This window comes from Tachypleus tridentatus, chromosome 2 (genome assembly GCF_004210375.1).
Source record: "Tachypleus tridentatus isolate NWPU-2018 chromosome 2, ASM421037v1, whole genome shotgun sequence".
NCBI lineage: Eukaryota > Metazoa > Arthropoda > Merostomata > Xiphosura > Limulidae > Tachypleus > Tachypleus tridentatus.
In genome coordinates, this window is record NC_134826.1 from 125,942,689 (window position 1) to 125,963,698 (window position 21,010).

The 21,010-nt window shown below is 35.9% G+C and overlaps 1 protein-coding gene across 2 annotated transcripts; it reads left to right on the plus strand.

Moving 5' to 3' along the window:
* Window positions 1-2,429: 2,429 nt before the first annotated feature.
* On the plus strand, window positions 2,430-8,310 carry LOC143245031 (reelin domain-containing protein 1-like). Of its 2 annotated transcripts, XR_013025436.1 has the most exons (4): window positions 2,430-2,746; window positions 4,563-4,770; window positions 6,824-7,973; window positions 8,015-8,310. XR_013025436.1 is itself a non-coding variant. In XM_076490809.1 (3 exons), exons 1-3 carry the CDS (start codon window positions 2,536-2,538, stop codon window positions 6,924-6,926), a joined length of 522 nt encoding a protein of 173 aa, XP_076346924.1. In that variant the 5' UTR covers window positions 2,430-2,535; the 3' UTR covers window positions 6,927-8,310. The 2 variants fall into 2 exon arrangements, 1 of the variants encoding a protein (XP_076346924.1); XM_076490809.1 differs by having other exon boundaries at window positions 6,824-8,310.
* The last annotated feature ends 12,700 nt before the right edge of the window (window positions 8,311-21,010 follow it).

Below are 21,010 nucleotides of genomic sequence, written 5' to 3' on the forward strand. Positions count from 1 at the left end.
CATATAACGCACGTTCTGCCCCATGTGTAGAGCGCGATTTCTTTTTTAATTTTTTTTGTCTGTAAGGGACGCGAACATTGGGCTTGAATATCCTTAGTCCAGCACACTAACCACTCGGGCACGTTCGGCCCAATATTTCCTTGTAACACATTTCAGTTATTACGAACTTCTTAAATGTTTTATTCGCTTAATGTCTCCGTGTTTTAAATTTATATGTTTTTTTTAACCTGTTAATTGTAACTGTACGTCACCTAGTTTCTTAACAATGAAATAAAGTTTCCGTCTTAATGAAAGAATATAGGTCAAAGAGAATATTTAAAAAAAATGAAAGAGAAGCGGAAATGAGGTATTAAAAGCATTAGTTTGATGATAATAGAGTACACATATTTAAGAATTAGAGACATTACAACTTTTATAATGAATGTTTTTTCGTAAAATGTTACATAGCAAACTCAGTCACCTTCACGATATTATATACAGGTAAAAATGTTACATAGAATAATTACCAATTGCAACAAAAACGTTCACTCGTAAAACTTGCTCTAAAAGTTTCGGCTTTAGTCCACTTTATTCTTAACATGTTGAAATGTTTGATTAAAATGTGTACATGTAAATATTCTAGCTGTTCCATAAATCCGAGAAAAAAACTTATACGAAACTGAAAACAACTGAATGAAATAGTTAAATTGTAAGTTAAATATAAAAAAAAAAAGAAAATGGCGTCTTAATTAGGTGGGCCTGGCATGGCCAAACGCGTGGCGACTCTTAATTAGGTCGAAGCCTTTAAATGTGACGGTCAATCCCAATTCCAACTGGGTGGTGATGACTAGCTGCCTTCCCTCTAGTCTTAATAACGGCTAGCATAGCCCTTAGCTTTGTTTTAATTAAAGCAACCTTAGCGAAATAACGTCATATTGTGTTTAATAAACAACCTTGTATACAATATTATTATACTTCAGTTAATGTAGCTGGTCTTCCTCCAATATATATATATATATATATATGTGTTAATAAAATTTCCAAACCACTAGAATACTTTGCTTCAAGTAAGAAGATTCGAGTGGTTCGATGGCAAATTTTAAAGCATGTAACGCTAAAAACCGGGTTTCGATACCCATAGTCGACAAACAAACATATCCCATTGTGTAGCTTGCCTTACAACAAATACAAACAATTAAAAAACGTAAGTCATTGGGCTGAAAGGGTCATTACTGCCTACTGTAATTGCATGATTATGTTAAGATTGTTTTAAAACGTGGGTGCTCCGCATGGCCACATGACTAGGGCGCTCGACTCGCAATCTGAGTGTCGCTAGTTTGAATCCCCGTCTTATCAAACATGTTTGCCATTTCAGCCGTGGGGGCGTTATAATGTAACGATCAATCCCACTATTCGTTAGTATGAGAGTTGGCGGTAGATGATTATGACTAGCTGCCTTCCCTCTAGTCTTACAGTGCTAAATAGTCCTCGTGTAGTTTTGCGCGACACTGAAAACAAACAAACCGTTTTTCAGAACTACTAATTTTTTCTACTCGATTAAAAATGTGGTTAAGTGTTTTAGTTGATATAATGAGGGCGCTCGAATTTCTGTTGACGATTACTTTAGGCTTCTTGCATAATTAGTTCGTCTTTATACGGTCGAATTAAACTATACGTGTCACAAGGTTGAATGTTTTGTTTTGGCACAAAGCTTCAAAATGAGCTATGTTCAATCTATTCCAGTTGGCCGGGCATGGCCAGGTGGGTTAAGGCGTTCGACTTGTAATCTGAGGGTTGCAGGTTCGAATACCGCTCTCACCAAACATGCTCGCCCTTTCAACAACTGATGCGCTGCTAATGCAAAACCGATTACGCGCTGAGTTTTTTTGTTGGTTTCTAATGCACTGGGTAGAGTATCGGATGTGGGAAACGCGTAGTGGAGATGGTATCGAGTATATGGGAGAAGCATATAGCAGAAAATGAGTTGTAGCGGAGAGTAGTGTGCTGATAGAATAACGGGTAAAGTGCATAATAAATATCAACACTTCCCAGAATTTGTGAAAAGAGAGAAATAAATCATAGTTTTGAAAGTGAATATTGGGATGAATATGAACACAGAACTGTAAGCCGTGAATGTTTTAGTTTAAACAATTTCTGGAAACACTGGCCAACTTGGGACAGTTGTTGTTTCTGTAACTGAGAGTGAGTTGTGTTCATTGAAGTATAACTTAATTATAAACTTGAAAGAAAAAAGAAAGTTTATAAGAACATTAAAAAAAAAGGAAAGAAAGATGAAGGTCGAATTAGCCACTGTTGTTGACGCAATCATTAAATCATATATTGACCAACTTTCTTTCGGTATGAATTTCCCTATGCACAACCTATACCCTTGTCCTCGTCCTTGAGCTATTTTCACGTAGATTTTACTTACACAACAGTGTTGTTTGAAGAAGTAGTTTGAACCCATTTAAGCTAGTACCATTGATACTGTTGGTTGGTCTACTCCTGATTCAGATACGTCTTTATTTCAAACTTGTTTCACCTTTCTGGTAGAATATGTGGTACCGAGAAATAATATATACTTTGCTAGCCTTCTGTGCCATAATTATTACTGTTTGTGCTTTTCCACAAGGTGCTCCTGTTGAATCTTGTGATTCCACGCTTCCACGCCACGAACTCATCAAAGCCAGTCAGTCAGAAAAATCCCCTTATCATTTTATAGCTTCTGCAAGCAGGTATTCATACAGTACAATACCAGAAATTACAGGTAGGCAATGAAACGTTTCTTGCTACGTCTATTGTTTGTAACTTCTTTCGTTGGAATTTTTGTGGCAAAGATTGAATGTTTTGTTTTGACGCAAAGCTTCAAAATGAGCTATGTTCAGTCTATTCCAGTTGGCCCGGCATGGCCAGGTGGGTTAAGGCGTTCGACTCGTAATCTGAGGGTTGCGGGTTCGAATCCCGGTCGCACCATACATGCTTGCCCTTTCAGTCGTGGAGACGTTATAATGTGACAGTCAATCACACTATTCGTTTGAAAAGAGTAGCCCAAAAGTTGGCGGTGGGTGGTGATGACTAGCTGCCTTCCCTCTAGTCTTACACTGCTAATTAGGAACGGTTAGAGCAGATAGTCCTCGTGTAGCTTTACGTGAAATTCAAAACAAACCAAAATCTTCTTCATAAGCAGCATTAATTTTTAGAGTAAACACAAAGTTGCAATGAAATATAAAAATATCAAATAACATTGTCCTTTACCGTGTAAAACAAAGATCCGATTTGACTTCAGTCAGACGATCAACTTGCTGATGAATAAATTGCATAATTTAAAATCAAAATTACGGGCCGCCATGGCCAGGTGGATCAAGGCGTTCGATTCGTAATCCGAGGGTCGGGGGATCGAATCCCCGTCGCACCAAACATGCTCGCCATTTCAGCCGTGAGGGCGTTATAATGACACGATCAATCCCACTATTTGTTGGTAAAAGAGTAGCCCAAGAGTTGGCGGTGGGTGGTAATGACTAGCTGCCTTCCCTCTAGTCTTACGCTGCTAAATTAAGGACGGCTAGAGTAGATAGCCCTCGTGTAGCTTTGCGCGAAATTCAAAAACAAACATATAATTACTTTATTATTGCTGTGCATCAGAAATAGATCACATAAAAACTTAAATGTTACGCTCGTGTATCATAAGTGTGAGAATACAATGCGTTTTCTCTATATTTGAAAAATTACGTATAGAAATTATGAAATATTATACTTTTCTTTTTCACAAAAAATATTGAAAGAAATGCATAGCGTGTGTCAATATTTATTTTAGAAGTAATTGGGAAAAGGAAAATATATCTTTTTTTAACATTATAAGAAGCAATTGTTAGAACGAATTTGTGACGTGAGTTCTGGGAGAGGGCCTGGCATGACCTAGCGCGTTAAGGCGTGCGCTTCGTAATCTGAGGGTCGCGAGTTCGCGCCCGAGTTGCGCCAAACATGCTCGCCCTCCCAGCCGTGGGGACGTTATAATGTGACGGTCAATCCCACTATTCGTTGGTAAAAAAGTAGCCCAAGAGTTGGCGGTGGGTGGTGATGACTAGCTGCCTTCCCTCTAGTCTTACACTGCTAAATTAGGGACGGCTAGCACAGATAGCCCTCGAGTAGCTTTGTGCGAAATTCCAAACAAGAGTTCTAGGAGCATGAGACTTTCTTCGTGATTTTGTGACATTGTCAAAATCACCTCTTTTTCGTCCTCGAAATTTTGTTTTAAGATTTAATATTAATATATATGTGTGTGTGTGTAAGATTATGATATTTTAATGTTTGTTCCTTGTTGAACACAACAAGCTATACACATTACAAATCTTTTTTTTGTGCTAAATGTATACGTTTTAGTCAAATTCATTCGGCCAGAAGTTACGTGTCCTGAAACGTATTCTGGAAAGTTAAACTGATTTTATTTCTATACAGAATTCTGAATTCGAAAGTTAAATCGATCACTAGACCGTTTATATTTCTTTTTTCTATAATACAGGAGTAATATTGTAAGTAGAATAGAAGGTATTTTTAATTATTTTATCTAACATATTTTTTTCCAGTCCAGATCACAGGCGCCCCTTTCAAAGGGTTTTTTGTAACCGCTGTTGATCCACGCACGAACAAGAGAATAGGCTCTTGGAAAAAGGTAAGAGGAACCGATCTTCTGCCGTGTTCAGCAGTTACACACGTAGATCCATATCTGAAACGTCACGTGACTTTACTGTGGGAACCACCTACAGACAAACGAGAAGGAGACGTTATTTTTGTGTACGTATTTGTCACTTTGTAAACAGTGTTTATAATCGTTTTAAATTATACATACGTGTATGCATCCACTCAATTTTCAACTAAAGCAATACCACTATTCAGATAAATATTTATATCTACAATATTATACATTTAATGCTCTTTCGTTTAACTGAAAAATATCCAAGTTTCCTTTAATAGGTTTGGTTTTTGAATTTCGCGCAAAGCTGTGTGTGTGCGTTTTCTTATAGCAAAGCCACAATTGGCTATCTGCTAAGCCCACCGAGGGGAATCGAACCCCTGATTTTAGCGTTGCAACTGCGTAGACTTACCGCTGCACTAGCGGGGGGCTCGCGTAAAGCTACACGAGGGCTATTTGCACTAGCCGTCCCTAATTTAACAGTGTAAGACTAGAGGGAAAGCAACTAGTCATCACCACACACCGCCAACTCTTGGGATACTCTTTTACCAACGAATAGTGGGATTGACCGTAACATTATAACGCCTCCACAGCTGAAAGGGCGAGCTTGTTGGGTGTGACGGGGATTCAAGCCCGCAAATTGCAAGTCAAGTGCCTTAACCACCTGACCATGTCGAACCTCCCTTAATAGTGTAGGAAAATAATAATAAAAAGTTTCACTTTTCAAATAATTATCCGAAACTGTTGAACGTTTAAATATTACTACCACTTTACGTTTTTGATAATGTTTTACGTATTGTTCGCTTTGTTTACTTATGTCTGTATTAATCAAGAGTTCCCATGAGGTTTTATTCAGTTAGCAAAGTCTGAGTATGTTTATAAAAATAGTGCCAATGTACTAACTATCCTTCGGGTTTGAATATTCGCCACCGAAAGCGTTCACCCTTTCAGCCGTAGATCATTATAACGTACCAGTCAATCCCACTTTTCGTTAGTAAAAGAGTAGTCCAAGAGTTGGTAGTGGTGGTGTTGACTAGCTGCCTTTCCTCTGGTCTATCATTGCTAAATTAGAGACTTCTAGCACAGATAGCCTTTCAGTAGCTTTGCGCGAATTCAAAGAAAACAAAGCAAACTGAATATTCTTATTATAGAATCACATTTTTTTCGCCACAGTTGTTTTTTGTGTTCAAATAAGATCTACAATGTGACAAATCTAGGTGTAAAAGATTTATTTATAAAATGTGTAAGAAGTTTATTTTAGAATGAGACACCTGGCTACACTTGTGTTATTCATCATAAGTTCAAAAAAGAATGTTTAAACAAACGTCAGTGTTCTTTGCTCAGAATTCTTTTATTCAGAGAGCTTTGTGGTATAAGTGAGAATGCTATAATGTCAGAGACGACACTTGATTCAGCAGTTTAAACTGAGAGTGCATTATAAGAGTCACAATCAATTCTTTACCATCGATGATAAGGTCCTACTCAGTGGCTGCTTTTTATCTGTTTAGTATTTCAAATTACGGAATGGTAGGAGGGTTTGTTTGTTTTTTGAATTTCGCGCAAAGCTACTCGAGGGCTATCTGCGCTAGCCGTCCCTAATTTAGCAGTGTAAGACTAGAGGGAAGGCAGCTAGTCATCATCACCCACCACCAACTTTAGGGTTACTCTTTCACCAACGAATATTGGGATTGACCGTTCCATTATAACGACCCCACGGCTGAAAGGGCGAGCATGTTTGGTGCGACGGGGATTCGAACCCGCGACCCTCAGATTACGAGTCGAACACCTTAACCCAACTGGCCATACCGGGCATTGGTAGGAGAGCTTTCCCATTAATACGAATACAAGACTTGAAAAATTATTGTATCGCTATTATAATGATATGCTATGAACATGATGTTAACTTAAACATTAAATAAATACAACATGTTTAAAGATAAAAACAGATATGACTAAGTGAGTATAATTTTAGCAAATTTGATTAATACCAAGTCATAAATTACTCTTCCAGTTTATTTTACAGAGGTTAACAATGTAGGTTATGAGTGAATGATATTTATACGTTACGTATTTAAACCTTGTTGTGTGAATAGTTCTCAGTAAGGTTTAGCTTGTATCATTCTGCAAATCAACACGGTTTATATTTATCTGCAGAGGAACCATCGTACAAAGTTATTCGGTGTATTATACAGGTCAAGTGGCAGCTGTTTCAGAGGAAGCGGATGTTAAAAGTCTGTTTAAAAAAGAAGTGTTTTAACCAATTACAATGTCAGATTTAAGCAATACCTCCAGGTGAGACATATGTCAAACGTTTAACGAAATTTATATGTGTGGCAAGACACAAATTTGTTTGGTTTTCAGAATTGATAATTTTAATCAAATCTATGGTCGAATTCATATCTGTACAGAGGATGGACAAAAAAGTCTCCCCCTTGAAAATGTAGGTAATTTCTTACATCATTTATTAGACAACGGACAAAATATGTTAAACTGTGTGGTTTTAGAATGCACTCGGTGACATCTATACAAATGTGTTCTCAAATCCTAATTCTAACACTGGCTTTTGTAAATATCTGAAATGTTCATGATTTTAGTTGCACAGTCTCATAAAACGTGTTGTGCGTGCTGTAGTTCCTCAGATCTTATTATTTTAATCAGCCTACATAATGATCAAACAAGTTTCTCTGCAACTGTGGAGTCTTTAAGAGATATCTTAAAGAAAAGGAGAGGAATGTTATGGAATGGCCAGGTCAATCAACTGATATCAATCCGATTGAAAGTATATGGGCTGAGTTTGACCCATTAACGAAAGATCGCAAACCAACACGGAAGATGAACGTTTCGAAGTTCTAAAAGAAAATCTGTACAAACTCAATGAAAGCATGACACGTTGATGTGAAGCAGTTGTTGAAATCCAAGGGAATGCGGACTAAATATTAACTTGTGAAACTGGTTTGTGATATTTTGAGTTTCGTTTTTACATTTCATTATTATAGAGAAACTTTTCTGATCATTTTGTATATTAACTGTAATAAGAAGATCTAAGGAACTACAGCAGGTGTACAACACTTTATATACAGATCTAAAGAACTACAACAGATGTACAACACTTTATATAAAGATCTAAGAAACTACAACAGGTGCATAACACTTTATATAAAGATCTAAGAAACTACAACAGGTGCATAACACTTTATATAAAGATCTAAAGAACTACAACAGATGTACAACACTTTATATAAAGATCTAAGAAACTACAACAGGTGCATAACACTTTATATAAAGATCTAAGGAACTACAGCAGGTGTACAACACTTTATATAAAAATCTAAGAAACTACAGCAGGTGTACAACACTTTTTATGATAAAATGTAACTAAAATTATTAAAAATTCATGTGTTTACGAAAGCCACTGTTAAAATTGGGGTCTCAGATCATATTTGAACAGAACTCATCGAGGGAGCTCTAAAAACATATAGTTTTACATATTTTTTATGTTATTTAACAAAAGATATAACAAATTAACAATATTTTCGAGAGCAGCCACTTTTATGTCCACTCGCTGTATATATATTTGTTCATTGTCACAACTATATCATCTGTTGCGTGTGTATAACTTATACTGAAATAAACCTTCTTAAACAAAACCTGTGGTAGATTTTTATTTATCACGTACATAAGTATTACAGTAATACAAAAACACAAAAATTATTTGTTAAAAATGAAGGGTGAAAATGATTTCGCTAAAATCTTGATCATGAATATTATTTTGAAATTTTTAACTTCAACAGCATTCACTTTTGCATTGTGTGGTTTTTGCTATGATACACTGTACACTCCAAAACTGTTCATTGCCTCCGTGAATCGTAAGTCTCAAAATTAAAACGTTTAATAGACAGTTTAGAGTAATTCTTTTTCTTAAGTATAAGGGTAACATTAAATTTGTCTCATTTTTTGTTTGTTATATTTTCACAGTGTTGTTTGTTTGTTTGTTTTAAAGTGCAAAACCTTAGAGTGAGCTACACTTAATGTGTCCATAACACGGATATTCAACCTCTAGTATTAGTGCTAACGAGCCCGATGCGTACTGCTTAGCAACGAGTTGGATATACTTCATAAAAAAAAGTTGTGAAAAGGCTTAAACATGTTTTACGTATTTATTCTGTTTTCCAGGTCCTCAATTTTACAATAATAGTGATATGACAAAAGCATTATTACAAACATCGTTTGATTCTCTGTATACCTTTAAACAGCATTATTGGTTTTGTCACTGTTTTATAAATCTTACCTTTCACTTCTGTTACTATCCATCTGTCACATACCACTCCACTGATTTCATCCATGTTTTGTTCAATCGTTTTTATCGTATTTACTCACTCCTCCACCTGTCTACAGAATTATTCCAAGACATTTAAAACTTCTATTTTCTTAAATATTCACCATCGAGGAGCACTCTTGTCCTACTTAGTTTTCAGACCACAGCTCTCTAAACATTCTCTCCCCTAATATTTCACCAATGTAGTTTCCACAAAGTACAACGCCATTGCAAATAATATACATCATAGCACTTGTCTTTGTGTTTAGCTATATATTGTTATTAGAATGGTTTCAAAAAGGCCTCAGTGCTATCCACGATGAAATTCCATTTTCACTGGAAGCGGCTTTGAGCCTCCCACCACACTTTTACAAGTGTTTCCGCTTCTTAAATATACGGATCAGACAGCCATACAGATACATTTAGGATAAAAAGATACACTGTTTGTTTTGTTTTTCGAATTTCGAGCAAAGCTATACGAGGGTTATCTGCGCTAGCCGTCCCTAATTTAGTAGAGTAAGACTAGAGGGAAGACAGCTAATCATCACCACCCACCGCCAACTCTTGGGTACTCTTTTACCAACGAATAGTGGGATCGACTGTAACATTGTAACACCCCCACGGCTAAGAAGGCGAGCATGTTTGGTGCGACAGGAATTCGAGCTCGTGACCCTCAGATTACGAGTAGAACGACTTAACCCACCTGGCCATGCCGATGATAGAGAGAGTGATTTATTCACGTATATACACTTGCTGGCCAAAATCTTAAGGCCAACAAACATAAAGAAAAAATATGCATTTTCCATTGTTAGACTCAACTGCTTATTTGAGTAGAGCTTCGGAAGATGTAAATAAGAAAAGGGAAAATAAAAATAAAAACCTTTTTAGCATTTAATAGGGAAGATGTGAACACTATGAAATTAGCCGAAATACTAGCTGGTCAAAAGTTTAAGACCATACTGAAACGAAGCGTTAATCGGAAAACACGTAACGAAATTTAGTCATTTGTGTTCAGGCATTAGCGTTGTCAACATCTTCCACTGACATCTCTTGTGTTACATTGGGTAAAAATATGGCAAAGGCTAAAACATTGAAAGAGTTTGAACGTGGCACAATTGTCGAACTGCAAAAGCAAGGTCTCTCTCAACGTGCCATCGCCGGTGAGATTGGGCGTAGTAAAACTGCTGTTGCAAATTTCTTAAAAGACCCTGAAGGATACAGAACGAGAATTTCAATTGGTCGGCCCAAAATAATTTCACCGGTGTTGAGCTGGAGGATTTAACGGGTTGTCCGGCAAGACATCAGCCGATCGTTGAACCAGATTAAGGCCCTAACGGACGCAGAATGCAGCTCAAACACAATAAGACGGCATCTACGAAAGAAAGACTTTGAAAACCGTAAACGTCTTCACAGACCACGCCTCTTTCCGCACCACAAAACAGCTCGGTTAAACTTTGCTGAGAAGCACCAAACATGGGACATAGAAAAGTGGACGAAGGTTTTGTTCTCTGATGAGAAAAAATTTAACCTGGATGGTCCAGATAACTTCCAACGTTACAGGCACGATAAGGATATCTCACCGGAGACATTTTCTACACGACACAATGGAGGAGGTTCCTTCATGATATGGGGCGCTTTCTCCTTGCATGGAAGAATGGAGCTTCATGTTATACAGGGGTGTCAAACAGCAGCTGGCTACACTGGCATGTTGGAGAGAGCATCCTTATTGACTGAAGGCCCTCGCTTGTATGGAAATGATTGGATCTTTCAGCAGGACAACGCTGCAATCCATAATGCTCGCAGGACAAAGGACTTTTTCATGGCGAATAACGTGATTCTTTTGGACCATCCAGGGTGTTCGCCCGAACTGAACCCCATTGAAGATGTTTGGGTGTGGATGGCAAGGGAGGTCTATAGAAATGGACGTCAATTCTAAACAGTGCGTGATCTTCATGAAGCCATCTTCTCCACTTGGAATAACATTCCAGCCAGCCTTCTGCAAACGCTTATATCGACCATGCCAAAGCGAATGTTTGAAGTTATTTGCAATGACGGTCGTGCAACTCACTACTGAGACCTCTTGTTTGGCATTTCCTACCCTGTTGAGGACTTCTTTTTGGTAAGGTCTTAAACTTTTGACCAGCTAGTATTTAAGCTAATTTCATAGTGTTTACATTTTCCCTATTAAATGATAAAAAAGATTTTATTTTTATTTTCCCTTTTCTTATTTTCATCTTTCGAAGCTCTACTCAAATAAGTGGTTGAGTCTAACAACGCAAAATGCATATTTGTTTCTTTATATTCATTGGCCTTAAGATTTTGGCTAGCAGTGTACCTTACCCGCATGTGCGATCAGACTTCATTAAACGAGTCTTTAACGTTTAGTTTATGACTTGAGGGGTGTGTAAGAAACATTTATTCAGTGATATGTATAATACAATAACATGACGCATTGCTGTATAAGAGTCTTTAATGTTCTCTGTCGAAAAAAAAATATCAAGCTTTAGGACAGAAATAGCTCCAAAATCAGTCTGGAATAATGTTCCCATTCACACATTGAAGATTATGATTAATAAGAAATAACCGTCTCTAAAAATCGGGCATATATTCTGATCCAGATAAAAATAAACTATGAGGTTTAACACAGCTCAGAGGGCAACAATTCACAATATTCTAGGAACACTTCGAAATCAACGACTGTTTTCCTAAGAGAAGAACTAGAAAATATTTTGTTAAGACTTCATTGCAACTCCAGTCACTTTTTACGCTTGTGCATCAGTTTGGAAATCCCAAACCGAAAAATAAATTTGTTTATGGAAAACTGGACAAGAGCGATGAAGGAAAACACTGGCATATCTTTTTTCCGAAGAAATCTAATTTTTGGAAGCATTCATACCTTGTCCGTGATAACAAATATTGAAAGCAGATAGAGCATGATCATTGAAAAAATTCTTTTTAATATTCATTTTCAAAAGAAGAACAGAAATTATAACACCTTCCGCATAATTACTGTCATGCGGATTAACTCATATAAGTATTAAAAGCTAATTGAATGTTTCGAAATTGAAGTATACAGCGAACTCATTCATCTGTGTATACATTTGAGTAAAAATAGTCCGCCTAATTAACACACTACAACGTCTCCGTTTCGATACAACCACGTAACATTTCTACTAAATTTATGTTGTATGACGTTATAATATCGTTAAAGTCAAGCAACGTCAAACTTACTTTATTTTGTGAGGTCGTGTAAAGTATCGCCAGAAGATAGCGCTTTAATAATACTTTTTTTTTTAATTAAGCACAAAGCTACTCAATACGATATCTCTGCTCTGCCCACCACGGGTATCGAAACCCAATTTTTAGCGTTGTAAGTCCATAGTCATACCGCTGAGCCACTGGGGGGCCCTATAATAACTTGAAAAAAAATGTCTCGTATTCTTATTACATATCTTAATCATAATTACAACCTGTAGGTGGGACATATTTTTTATAACTTTTGGTTTAAGCAACTAATGTGACGGTTTTACTATTGTATACTTCTTTTATGATCGATGTTTGTTTGTTAAGTTAAATTTACATTTAGAAATTTATATACCTTATACTGTTAAATCTTTGTTGCAAAATTCCCTCCTGTTAATTAAACTTGTAGAAGATTCTCTTGTGTAAGAATCAATGATATATGTATGTACGTAAACACTAGTGTATCGTCTATTATGTTGTATGGACTGAAATTTCTCACGCCTATAAATACTCGTATAACCAACGCGACGTGCCAAAAGACATTACATATGGTTTGCTATAATTGGGGTGCTATAATCCTCGAAAGCTATAAATGTGATTACCGCTTATTAATCGGTAACTTCAGATATTTGACCGAGAACTTTTATAGATTTTTAACAGTATAAACCGTTTAACTTGAGTGGATTCACGTTGGACATTGATATTTTTATGAAAGACATTATATAACTTCAGCGGTGAAAAACTCGACATCTGTTTAACGAAGAACTCAGAGCTAGCTAACTAGTTCCTTGTTAAATGAATTGTACTTACATGAACTCGAAATTAATTCACTCATCGTTGCTTAAATCCATAAATGCATCATCCATTGATGTTATCTTTTCATCTTACCAGACACAATGTCTACAAATGCAGACAGAGTCGAAGAAAATGAATGTGAAACTATTCTCAGGCAGCACAAAGAAATTCTCGTAATATTCCTAAAATCGTTTGATTACAGATTTCTTCCGTTTCAAAGATAACATGAGCATGTTTATGTAAATAAAGAAGCTATTATAGGAAGCCAACAAAGCATGGCCCTTAATGTTAAGAGAGTCATAACTGACCACATTAGACATGCTGGCATTATCCTGTATGTAAATGTAACGAAGAATATGCTTATTTTTGTTGAAAGTGCAAAATAAAGATAGAGGACGAACTCAGAAAAAAAGTGCAGAAAGCGAAAACCAGAAGAAGGTTAAACAAACTGATCAAAATTAGATTAACATTAAACAGTTCCTTTCAGCAACTGATGAAAATTTTAAAAAAGCTGAAAAGGAAGACACATTTGCTCTTCAAAAGCTCTTGCTATAAAAATTTAACAGAAGCCTAAATATATGTATATTAAATAAATATATAATGAAAAATTCGTTTTCAATATTATCAATAGGAAGAATAATAATTCTGTTTTAAAACTGAAGACTTATTTTATAGTAAAGTTATTTCGTTTTATGGGTATTGAATAGAAATTACATGAAAAATTTCTCTCACTTAAGATAATTTTTGAGTCCACCAACAAAGAATGGAAACACCTGATTAAAAATATAATCATCCTTCCCTGAATATTAAATGGACTATGACTTAAGCTTACTCATTAAAATGTTATTTCAGTGATCTATCATAAAAAAAACATTACTTGTATTATTTAAACGTATATAAGCTCTATTCCATGTTGAAACATGATTAGGAAGCGAATTTCGTATAGGAATGATTGTACAAGACTGATTTTAATTAATAGATGTTTTAGCTATCAAAATTCACGTTTTTTAGCTTTTTTCACAAGAGAAACAATGTTAAAGATTATTACAGCACGGCAATTATTGCTATAAGTCCCTCCAGGTAAATGTAATACTGGGAGAAATTTAATCATATGTGTATGATGCTCTTTTGATTTAATTCGAGCTTCTTACCAGACTAATGGAACTTAATTGTCTAAGGGTTGCAAATGGATATAGCTAACAAGCTGTATTTTCTTCATTTTCTCAGATCAAAACTAAGAACTGCTAAATTACTAATAAACAGAGTGGTTTTATAGTTTTGCCCGAATATCCAAAACAACCATATAACATACTGGTAATAATTAACAAAAGTAACATGATTTTTTCACTGGCAGAATGAAACTTTACAAAACATGGGATGTTACATAATGGCTCTAGACATGTATTTCATTATTATATATTTAAACTACTGAACTGCGGCTTCGTACCAAAATTGTGATAAATATCAAATTTAAATCATATTTTAAATATCTTTGATTTATTATTACAGGTAATTTATAAAATATAGATATTTTGTATACTCATTATTTAGAGCAGTTTAAAAATAGCTTGGAATTTTTTTTATTTAAGTTGTCGGTAATAGAATTTATAATGAAAAATAAATTACGGATAAAAGTGTGAATATAGTCATAGTATTGGCGTAATAATATAAATAGATCCATTAATATGTAACCATCTTCTATTTGGTGTTCCACTGTAGATTAAATGGTTATTTACACACATCTTGCAATTTCATTAACCTTGATGTATTTTAAGAGAAAAATATGAAGTGATAATTAACTTATTCTGGTTTTAATACTTTTTGAATTACTTTGTAGTTTTCACAGGTTTACGATTATCCTAAAATACATCTATATTAAGCGATGTTTATATGAAATGTGTATGCAAGAAAACTCATTTCCATGACATATTAGAGTGAACTAAATAAATATTCATTGAATTTCACTGGAAATTAAAGATACGTGAAATGGTTAATTATCCATAACAATTGTTTCGAAAGATCGTTTTCCACGTAAATCAATGAATGTAGCCCGTAAACATCTTTGATTTTAATCCGATATTGAGATCAAATATGCAATTTTTGGAACATTTTGCATGTTCAATACCAATTTTTAAGTGAAGTACTTCAATCAAAATCAAGAGCCTAAGTCCCAGGGAAGGTTCTATATTTTCAGTTGACGTTCTTTGGAATCTGTACTTGTTTGCCCTACGTAGTGACTCGTAAGGGGCCTTAAGAAGATGATCTTGGTGGTTGGGGGATGTCAGTAGCACTTTAATATTCCACTTTGGCTTTGAATTCCTGTGGATGGGTAGCATTGGGGTGGATCACCCGAGGTCATTCAGCTAGTCTCATTGGGCTATGGTCAAATAATATTTGTGTTAGTCAGTCCGTAAGACACTAAAATGACATCACATGAGACACTCGTAACATTGCAGTTTATACCGTCGTGAAGTCAGTGTGTTTGACATGGATCACACGAGAAGATTCATGCAATGTGTGGGTTAAAACACACACATATACGAGGGCTGTTCAAAAAATACGCGGACTGACGTCATAAAACAAAATGTACTTTATTTAGAAGTTACAGGTCTGGGACCCCTTCAAAGTACTCTCCTCCCTAACGCACACACTTATCCCAACGGTGTTTCCACTTGTTGAAACAGTCCTGGTACGCTTCTTTTGTAATGTCCTCCAGCTCCTTGGTCGCATTTACCTTAATCTCGGGAATCGTCTCAAATCTTCTTCCTTTCAAGGGTCTTTTGAGTTTGGGGAACAAGAAAAAGTCGCAAGGAGCAAGGTCAGGTGAGTAGGGGGGTGGGGAAGAACACTGATCGAGTGTTTGGCCAAAAACTCACGAGTTCTGAGGCACAAATTTCGCAGCAACGCGGTGCATCTTCAATTTTTCGGTCAAAATCTCTTAGCAAGATCCAACTGATATCCCACACTCTTCAGCAAGCTCCCTGACAGTCAGACGTCGATTTGCCCGTACCAGAGTGTTGATTTTATCGACGTGTGGGTCGTCAGTTGACGTGGAAGGACGTCCAGGACGCTCATCATTTTCAATGGACTGTCGACCATCCTTAAAACGTTCATGCCACTTATAACATGCCGTACGCTTCATAGCAACATCACCGTAAGCCGTGTTAAGCATAGCAAAAGTTTCAGTCGCAGATTTTCCAAGTTTATAACAAAATTTCACAGCAAGTCGTTGCTCCTTCAGGTCATTCATTCTGAAATCCGCCAAACGAAAAAATCGCACTTCACTTAAAACCGCGTAGCTAATACACAAATGAAAATATCTGCGATCGGGAAATGGCGTCGTAATCAGCTGAACTATGCGATCCTAGCGACACCAAGCGGATTCCCCTGGAACCAACTGGAGCCGCGCAATTGAAACAGTCTGCGTATTTTTTGAACAGACCTCGTAATGTGTATAATCAAACTATTGCGAATGTACTGCCATCTATTGACTGACATCAGTAGCAAGAATTCAATAAAATCTTCATATTTTGGATATTCAAAATTCAGACAATTTGAAAAATAACTATAGTGTAAGCAACGAACTTTACTTTATAACACAATTTTAAGTAAAAATACTCTATCACTCAACATGAACACGACTTTCAATAGGACTGCACATGAGGGTTTGATTATGTCTTTATTGGTGTAAGTTTTAAACATGGCACTGAAAACTGGAGTTCTTTAAAAATTATTAATTTTGAATAAAAAAAATATAACTTTTAATATAAAAGAAACTTTGCAATCTCAGCAATATTTAATTTGTGAAAATTTTTAACTCAGTACATTAAATCATTTTGATGAAATAAGTTGTGTGCGACTAAAGATCACATCCACCATTTCCTTCTCTAGAAAATGTGCAGTTTTGTGTAGTTTATTTTAGAATAAGGTATGAATACTATAATTAATAATTACTAGCATAAACGTTCGGCGAGAGGGCAGCGGTTTTGCTAACAGTTATAATGTTTGTGTTTTCTTGTTCGTTTAACCTTCTAGTTGTAATTGTGTCGCCTTGTTTACTAACAATGAAACAAAGTTTTCCGATGGAATATTGGAAAAAAAGAGAAGAACGAAGAAGGTGCAAAGGTCTTACAAATAATAGTTTAAATTCAATCGAGAGCATGTCACAACACTGCAGAAATTATAACGAATGCTTCTCGTGAGCTGTTGTGTAGCAAACTTAATGAGTGGATGGAAACGAGAACAGCACTTTCACAATACCTTTATACAGCTAAAAATGTTGTATAGAATAATTACCGATTAAAAACAAAAGTTCACTCGTAAAACTTGTTGCTTTAAAAGTTTTTGGCTTCAATCCACTTCATTCTTGACATGTTGAAATGTTTGACCGGAATGTTAGGAGGTGACTAAATGTGTACATGTAAAAACTTTAACTGATTCATATATTATAGAAACCTATAATGAAATAACAAGGTCAAGTTGTAAGTTAAGTAGAAACACCAAAACGGACTCTTGATATCGGGAGATGTGACTGCGTCGTGACGGGTGTTTAGAACTTTTCAGGCAATGTTATTAAAAGCAAAATTCAAAATACTCCTGTCAAAATTAGGGACGGCTATGCGCAGATACCTTTCTGTAGCGTTGAGCAAATATTTTAAATAGACAGTAGTATTTTTTCATGTCTTTACCATAATACTTTCGAATTTTTACTCAGTACTAATATTGTACTGAAACACTATAACAAAGTACTTTTATGACTATACTGAGTAAATTATCAAATCTGACAAAATACAAAGACAGTTACTCTGGCAACAGCGTTCACACTATTAGTACATTTGTTACTACGTAGTTTTCAATTACTTTCGCGGCCCAGCATGGCCAGATGGTTAGGGCGCTGAACTCGTAACCTGAGAGTAGTGGGTTCGAATTCCCATCGCATCAAACATGCTTGCTCTTTCAGTTGTGTGGGCGTTATAATGTTACGGTCAATTTTACATTGCCAAAAGAGTATCCCAAGAGTGGAGGGTAGGTAGTGATGGCTAGTTGCCTTCCTTCTTGCCTTACACTGCAAAATTACGGACGAGTAACGCAGATGGGTCCAGTATGGCCAAATGGTTAAAGATTCGATTCGTAATTTGAGAGTCGCGAGTTCGAGTCCCCGTCACAACAAACATGGTCGCCCTCTCATCCGTGGGGGCGTTATAAGTGACGGTAAATCCCACTATCGTTGGTAAAAGAATACCCAAGAGTTGGCGGTGAGTGGTGATGAGTTGGCCTTCCCTCTAGTTTTACACTGTTAAATTAGGAACGGGTATCGCAGGTAGCCCTCGAGTAGCTTTGCGCGAAATTAAAAACAAATCAATTTAACGCAGATAGAGCTCCTGTAACTTTGTGCAAAATTAACAAAAACAAACAGTTACTTTAATTTTTACACGAAATGCTGAATTAGGAAATTAAACTATTCACTAGACTGTTTATAAATCTTTTTTTCTATAATATAGGAGTAACAGTGAATTCTGTAAGTAGAATAGAAGGTGTTTTTAGCTTTTTAGTTTAACAACTTTTTTTCAGTAGAGATAAGCTGCCCCATGATTGGTTTGTTTGTTTGTTCTGAAATTCGTGCAAATTTACACGAGGACTATCCGCGCTAGCCATCCCTAATTTAGCAGTGTAAGACTAGAAGGAAGGCAGTTAGTCATCACTACCCACCACCAACTCTTGAGTTACTCTTTTACCAACTAATAGCGGAATTGATCGTAACATTATAACGACCTCACGGCTGAAAGGGCGAGCATGTTTGGTGCGAGGGGGACTCGAACCCGCGACCCTCAGATTACGAGTCGAACGCCTTAACCCACCTGGCCGTGCTGGCCCTATCAGAAGAGTAAGCTCTCTCATCCATCAACAGTTTGTTGTGTCTTTGAAGAAAAGCAGTGACTGTACTTTTGATGATCTTACTGATTTTGCAAATGTAAGATGGTTAAGTAGAGGAAAAGTCTTGGAACGATTTACTTCTTCATTTCCTCAAATAAAAAAGTATCTTGTTGAAAAAATGTAAGACTGAAAATTTCCCTGAAATTAAAACTTTTTCATCGAAGTGTGATTTGATCTTTCTGTGCGACATGATGGCTCACTTGAATAATTTGAATTTCAGGGAAGAGGTGAAATAATAAGCGAACAATCACCTTCTATTCATGAATTTCAATTAAAGCGAAACCTCCTTGCGGAACAATTATAAAATAATTTGACACATTTTGCAAAGTTGAATAGTTTGCTAGAAAAAATAAGGACTATGATTTATCCGATGCTAAAGATGATCTCTATGTAAACTGGGTAAAAAAATATATCTCAAAAATGTGAATCACGTTTCTCCGAATTTAAAAATTTGAAATTGATATTTGAATTTTTGCATAATCTATTTCAATTTGACTTTGGAAATTTCAATAAGGAAATTACATCTTTTTTTGTCCTTGGATAAGTGAACTTGAAAACGATATGCTTACCCTTCAAAGCGTAGAACACGTAAAAGGTAAACAAAAATGTTTTGCCAGAGATGTAACTCACTATTCTGATAAATAAGTCTTCCAAATTTAAAGATAGCAATTTCAAAATTATTTTCCATGTTTCGATCCACTTGGGTGCGTGAATCAACATTTTCTACGTTAGATTTTTTCAGGTCTAGATATACATCTTGGCTTACTGACATAAATTTAGAGGTAGTTCTAACATGCTTATTGAGTGTAGATATTCAGCCACATTTCACGAAACTTGTTGATGAAAACATATATCAATTTTCACATTGAAGGTTAGTTGAAATGCAAATATTTTGATCAAACTATCATCTTTCAATTTCTTTTTTTAAATAGTTTGGCCAATGTTATTTTCATTAGCCACAATTGTAGCCACTATGAAAAATTAGTTGCCTACCCCTGTAATAGAGCTAGCGAACTCTGAGTGATACCAGACAAAACTGTATTTAAAAAAATGGAAAAATGGTCTATTTCATAGGCACTTTTATCACAATTCTGAAAACAGAGAACAACTTTACATCGTCGAACTATTTCTAGTTGCCAATGTAAAATGTCTCCCCAATGGGACAGCGGACTTACAACGCTAGGACCTGGGTTTCGATACCCTTGGTAGGTAGAGTACAGATAACCCATTGTGTAGCTTTGTGCTTAACTTCAATCAAATACATTTTATAAAATGTTACTGCAATCGAGCCAGCCAACTATGAATGATGGATGATAACACACAAGTAATGGGGCCCGGAATGGCCAAGCGTGTTAAGGCGTGCGACTCGTAATCTGAGGGTCGCGGGTTCGCATCCTGGTCGCGCCAAACATGCTCGCCCTTTCAGCCGTGGGGGCGTTATAACGTGACGGTCAATCCCACTATTCGTTGGTAAAAGAGTAGCCCAAGAGCTGGCGGTGGGTGACGATGACTAGCTGTCTACACTCTACTCTTACACTGCTAAATTAGGGACGGCTAGCGCAGATAGCCCTCGTGTAGCTTTGCGCGAAAAACAAATTCTTTTAAACTGATTTCGTAAACGTAAAAAACTACAATCATTCATGCATTTACGGTTACGTATTCTATATTACAAATATATATGAAAAACATACATTATAAAACCAAGAATCAGGATATCCATGCTTCAAATATACGCGTTTCAGTGCCATTACTTATGTTGTTGTTCTGTGAAATTATTATTCGCTTACAGTAAATATTTTTAACATTGTCCATCAAATGCAGAATTTATATTAAAATTTATTTGTAGGACTAAAGATTTTGGTTTAGTATTAAGTGAGATCAAAATATTTTGAATTAATTTTAAAGCGATATATTTTGATTCAATATAAAGATATTATATCTCTACGCCAAATTCGGTGCATTAGGTTTTTTAACATAAAATTTATTTTTTGACAAAAAGATTTACGATCACTAAATATTAATAATTAGAATATTGACGGTTATCAACAAATAAT